The sequence below is a fragment of the Oryctolagus cuniculus genome, chromosome 19, assembly GCF_051225735.1.
Source record: "Oryctolagus cuniculus isolate XC-2025 breed Fujian yellow rabbit chromosome 19, ASM5122573v1, whole genome shotgun sequence".
Classification (NCBI taxonomy): domain Eukaryota; kingdom Metazoa; phylum Chordata; class Mammalia; order Lagomorpha; family Leporidae; genus Oryctolagus; species Oryctolagus cuniculus.
In genome coordinates, this window is record NC_142885.1 from 56,145,614 (window position 1) to 56,151,499 (window position 5,886).

General features: G+C 48.9%; 1 protein-coding gene across 2 annotated transcripts in view; it reads right to left on the bottom strand.

Moving 5' to 3' along the window:
* The window catches only part of PDXDC1 (pyridoxal dependent decarboxylase domain containing 1), a 60,055-nt gene extending 54,215 nt beyond the window's left edge, over positions 1-5,840 (bottom strand). The window contains exon 1 of one of the 2 annotated variants that reach the window (XM_008257801.5): positions 5,635-5,840. Coding sequence is in view for 1 of the 2 variants with exons in the window: in XM_017342500.4 (XP_017197989.2) it covers positions 5,635-5,655 (21 nt within the window). In the remaining variant the exon portion in view is untranslated. The remainder of the gene's footprint in view (positions 1-5,634) is intronic. The other variant, XM_017342500.4, reaches the window with a different exon arrangement.
* Between the last annotated feature and the right edge of the window lie 46 nt (positions 5,841-5,886).

Consider the following 5,886-nt stretch of genomic DNA (forward strand, 5'->3'; position numbering starts at 1 on the left):
ATTTGCTCAATACATGTAGATTAGCTTATTGGTCTTCAAATAGTTGTAAGCAAGAATATGCCTAGAGGTAAAAACACATGGATTTTTTTTAAAGGAATCTATTTCTTAATCTTCAATTTCCACAAGAACTGTTTTCTAAAATTGAGAATGTGTCCTCTTACCCTTAAAAAAGGTACATTCCAAACGAGTTTATTTTCTATAAACAAAATAAAAATCAAAACTATAATTTATTTCCCAGAAAGCCCTCTTAGAAGACTCAACAAAGGCATCTTGCCTTTTCCTGGTCTAATATTTCCATTAGGGATAAAGCCTGGCCATGCTGGGATGTTCTGAAATTAGAAAAACAAAAGTAGTGTAGGTTAACGGTGCGAACCCTTCCTGTGTAAACTGTATTGGAGCCATTAAAATTTTAAATCTGGGTTTAAAAAAATCCACAAACTTTTTTACCAAAGTCCAAAAAGAAACTGAATTACAATACATGAAACAAACTGTAGAAAAGTATAATTCTGAATTAAATAATCTACGTAGAGAACCTCTTTCACACAGTCTTTCAGGTCACTCACTGCACGCACCCCCTATCTGCTTGTTTAATGCCTGTGGTTCTACCCCTCCTTACCAAACACGGATCTGCCTAAAACTGTATTCCCTTTACCAGAAGCTAATATTCCAGAGGGGCCACGTCTATTCACCCCGAGTCTCCTTTCGCACTCAGCACTTGGCTTGGACCATAGTTGAACTTTGACTAATAAAAACCATAAGTAAAACAGGTTTCTACTTTAGGTGAAGACAAAGGACAGTGAACTCAAGCAACTCCTACCTAGAATTATAACTCATAATCCCGGATGCAAAACATGGAACTGGCAACCACCAAGAGCTCTGCTCATGACCACCTCTGCCATCTTGATTAACTCAAGAATCACCAAGACCATAAATTTTAGGATCAGGAAACTTTGCATCACCACTAAGGCCCATCAGTTGTCCCTGACACTCAGCATTACATGATCATTTGCTGCCACTGCTCCCATACGTGTGCATGCAAAACCCTCACAGTACCACGTTGTAGGCATCAGCTAGAAATGAACACTAAAGTCACAGTCTATCACAGAAGTCCTCCCACTCTACATGAAGAAGTGGCATCTATACACAGAAACTGGTCGTTTCAAGCTTGCCTAACAGGTTCTTTTCTCACTTCTCTACTAAAGAGTAGGAATATAAATTCTGCCAGTTCTTATCAGTAACTTATTACCATTGTTTCATTCAAGCTGCTCTTACTGCTCTTTATATACTTTTTTTTTTTGACAGGCAGAGTGGACAGTGAGAGAGTGAGAGAGACAGAGAGAAAGGTCTTCCTTTGCCGTTGGTTCACCCTCCAATGGCCGCCGCACCACGTTGATCCAATGGCAGGAGCCAGGTGCTTCTCCTGGTCTCCCATGGGGTGCAGGGCCCAAGCACCTGGGCCATCCTCCACTGCACTCCCGGGCCACAGCAGAGAGCTGGCCTGGAAGAGGGGCAACCGGGACAGAATCTGGCGCCCCGACCAGGACTAGAACCTGGTGTGCCGGTGCCGCAAGGCGGAGGATTAGCCTAGTGAGCCGCAGCGCCGGCCTATATACTTTTTTAAAATATTTATTTTTTATTTATTTGAAAAAGTTACAGAGAGAAGTAGAGGCAGACAGTAGAGGTCTTCCATCCACTGATTCACTTCCCAAATGACTGCAACAGCCAGAGTTGAATCAATCCAAAGTCAGGAGCTTCTTCCTGGTCTCCCACGTGGGTACAGGGGTCCAAGCACTTGGGTCATCTTCTACTACTATCCCAGACCACAGCAGAGAGCTGGATGGGAAGAGCAGCAGCTGGGACTAGAACTGGCACCCATATGGGATGCCAGCGCTTTAGGCCGGGGTTTTAACCCACTGCACCACAGCACTGGCCCTCATTATATACTTCTGCATCACTATAAGGTAATAAATTCCCAAAACCAGGTCCAAAGAAGTAGTAAAAAACTTAGTAACTGATGAAAACAAGAATTAAAAATGGGTTGAGTTGTAATTATTTACATGCCTCTTTCAGAGCTAAGACTTAGACAAGTACACTAAACTGCCCACCCTAGGGGGCACTCCATTAGACCTTTCTTTGGTGATGGAAATCTGCACCTATGCTTGCAGCGGGCCAGCCCCAAGCGATATGTGCCTGTGGCTAGCACTGTACTTTCCAATAGAAGAGAACTGATATTACTGAGAATGACGGGCCAATTAACAGCAGATGAATTTTAAATTTTACTTAATTTTAACTGCTAAATGTGCAAGTGGCTAACAAATGTGAACAGTGCAGACCTAGATTCTCATTAATTTTGGACCGCCTCTACCCCTGGCGGACAGTTTCTGCCAGCTGGAGACCTTTTTAGTTGTCACAACCTGGGAGAGCATCCAGTAGGGCAAGGCCAGGGATGTTGATAACCATGCTACAGTAAGGCAAAGGACGGCCCCTCACAGACCACTGTCTGCTCAATATATCAGGAGTCCTGAGGTTGAGAAACTACGGTTCTGCAAGTTTAAAGAAGAAGATTTTTACCGAAAAGTCTATGTGTATAAGCTGAGTAATTTAAGATTTTCACCATCACAGTAATCAATTCCCATGGCATCTTGTTTACTTGAAAATTAATGCAAGTAAATGTGAGACTACTTTATAGGGTCTTACTCCTTAGGGGTTGGGCATAGTGTGTATAGGGTGGCTGGGGGCTGACGTCTCTTCTACTCTGCTAGTTTGAATTCCTTGCCTCCTCAATATATGTAGTTTCTTGAAAAATTACTAATTTCAGACACAAGAGAACTGATACCTCCCTAAAAGAAACGCAAATCAAGACAGTGGCTCAGTTATCCCAGGTCTGCGTGTTTACACACTCGTATTACCTAAAGAAAAAGTAAGGGTACAGAATTACATTCAGGGGGCCGGCGCTGTGGCTTAGTAGGCTAAGCCTCTGCCTGTAGTGCTGGCATCCCATGTGGGTACCAGTACAAGTCCAGGCTGCTCCTCTTCCAATCCAGCTCCCTGCTAATGTGCCTGGGAAATCTGTGTAAGATGCCCTAAGTGCTTGGGCCCCTGCACCCAGGTGGGAGACCCAGAAGAAGCTCTTGGCTTCAGATCAGCTCAGCTCTGCCATTTGGGGAGTGAACCTGCAAACGGAAGACCTTTTTCTCTGTTTCTCCCTTGTTCTGTAACTCTACTTCTCAAATAAATCTTAAAAAAAAAATCATATTCATACCAAAAGAAATACATAGTGATTCTACTAAATGATAACAGCATAGTATATCTTAGAGTGAGGTATTACTTGAAATTTTAGAGGATGAATATCAAATAATACTGTAATTTCTGTAGCTAGTATAAATTATGGAGGGATCATTTTAATGGGATCATTCAGAACCGCTCAAATAACTGTCGTTTGTATTAGTAATGTAGGATTTAACCTGGAAGAGCCTATCCCTCAAATAAACAGGAATAATGGACACAAGTGATGTTTCCTTTGACTCTTTTTCAAACACAAAGCCATCACCATTTATACTGCATCAAATCATTTTCTGCTCACTTAGCACCAACAAAAATTACTCATTATATCTAAGTCCCTCTAATACTTCATGGGATATAAAAGTAAGACACGGTTCTAGTTCTTACAAACTTTTCACACTGGCCTGAGGCAGAGGCTTCCAGCCAACATGTTTTGAATTCTTAAAAGTTCACCGTCAATTTTATGAATGCTCTGGCCGTAAGCACCTCAGATCTTCATCTGGAGAGTTTCAGGCCTTTTGTCAATTAACATTTAGGGAGCAACCACTGTAACCCACTGATCAAATGTCAGAAAAGTAACATTTACAGCAGGATTCCAACCCACTCTGTTTTGCAGAGCCGCCCTATAAAGAGCTATTCCTGGAGAAAAGATCACACCAGTTCTTCGGGTTTCTAACTGAAACGACACAAAGCTCGCTCCATCTTACGAAACTGGAAACAACACAAAAGGGGTATTTTAGCATCATTTTGTGTTCAAAGACTGGCGTGCCACACAGGACCTAAACCAAGGTGTCCCCCGGGGAATCCTCTGATATGTGTGGGGGCTGTTCTGTCGGACACACGGTGTTTAGCAGCCAATGTGGTCTTTTCCGACCGAGTTCTAGCACCTTCCCACTCCGGTGACAATCAAAAATATCTGCAGAACACACCGAACGTCCCCTGAGGAACAAGACGGCCAGACGGCTGGGAACCACTGATCTAGACAGAAATTCAAAGCACCCCAGGGTAGGCACTGTGCTAATCAGAAGCCTGGAAAAACTTCGTTCCCAGCCAGAAAAGCAGGTGACATTCACCACCGACAGAGCGCTTGGGGTTGGGGGGACAAGTTCTTATTTTCTTGATTTATCTCTACCCAATAAGCCACCACGGAGTAGGGCATTACCACTGTGTGCACGCGAAAACATCAGCTTCTACAATTACTGCCTTCAACTGTTCAATGACAACCAACAACTACAGCAGGAGCTGCACCCACAAAGACGAGTGCGAACGTTACTGCTGCCAGTTCAGAAAGTAAAACCAGCGTTGCTCCGGAACTCCACAAGTGTGGGAAACCGAGTCTGCGTCCCACCAGACACGCAGAATCCCAAGCTGCAACACCAAGGAGGGCTCCGAGGAAAGGCAGGAACCCATGGAGAAAAAGCCAAGCCCCAAATCGAGAACAATCGGAATCCATTGCACACGCCGCCGAAGCAGCCAGCCAGGTGCATCACGCTGCTAGCTGTCCCCCCCGCGGCAAAAAAAAAAAAAAAAAAAAAAAAAAAAAAAGCAGGCGGCGCTGCTACTCGGGGGGTGGGGTGGGGGGAGTTCGGGTTCACGCGGGGGTGCCCTCCTCGCCACCGGCAAGAGCACGCCACGAAGTTGTGGAGCAGCTGCGAACCCCGACACCACGTCCACACGCACGCAACACCCACCCCCCACTTCTGCATCCCGGCGTTCGCAAGCTGCAGCATCGGGATCACGTGGGGGGAACCTGTTAAACACGCAGAGCCCGGTCCCGGTCCCGCCCCCCCTCCCCCCCAGAGCTTAGGACCCCAGGGCCGAAAAGCTGGGTTTTCACCAAGGGCCCCGGGTGATTCCTACGCAAGCTCGAGTTGAAAACCACCGCTTCCAAGACATTCTCTTCCTAAATTAGAGGCCCCCCCGAAAACCTACAGGTGTGCAGCTGGCTCCCAAACGACTGGCGCTGCTTCTTGCGGCCGCTCCTGTCATCCGGAAGGGCCGGCGGAGCCCAGGCCGGCCCCTCGCAGGACCACCGCAGGGCCCAAGGTCGGCCCCGCGGCCCCCGAACTGGGCTCCGGGCCCTCCGCGGCCGCCACAGAAGCCGGTCCACCCTCTGGCGGCCGAGAGACACAGGCCCCGGCCCTGGCCCCAGCCCCGGGGAGGTGACCAGGTCCTCGCCGCGAGCGCAGGGCCGGACGACCCCCGCGGCCAGGCCTTCTCAGCTGGGGCCCAGGAACCCCCGACTGGCCTCCCCAGGTCACAATGGCAACTCGCGACGCGGAAACAGTAGCCCGGGCGGCGAGGGCTCCGAGCCGCAGCGCCACCCACCCACCCCCGGCCGCCCGTACGGACCTTCTCCAAGGATGCGTCCATGGCTGAGGCGGCCGGCAGAGTCCAGTGGTGGCCCGGCGGTCCCGCGCGCTACTTCCGCCTCCCGCGCCCCGCCGCGGTTTCCACGCTGGCAGCGCTGACGTCTCCCGCGCCCGCGGCCGGCGGGGCGGAGAGGAGGAGGAGCTGCCCGGGGGCGCCGCGGGGCGGGGAGCCTGCGGGTTGCGGGGAGGCGGGGCGGGACGAGGCGTGGCCCCGTGAGGTGGGCGGGGCCCT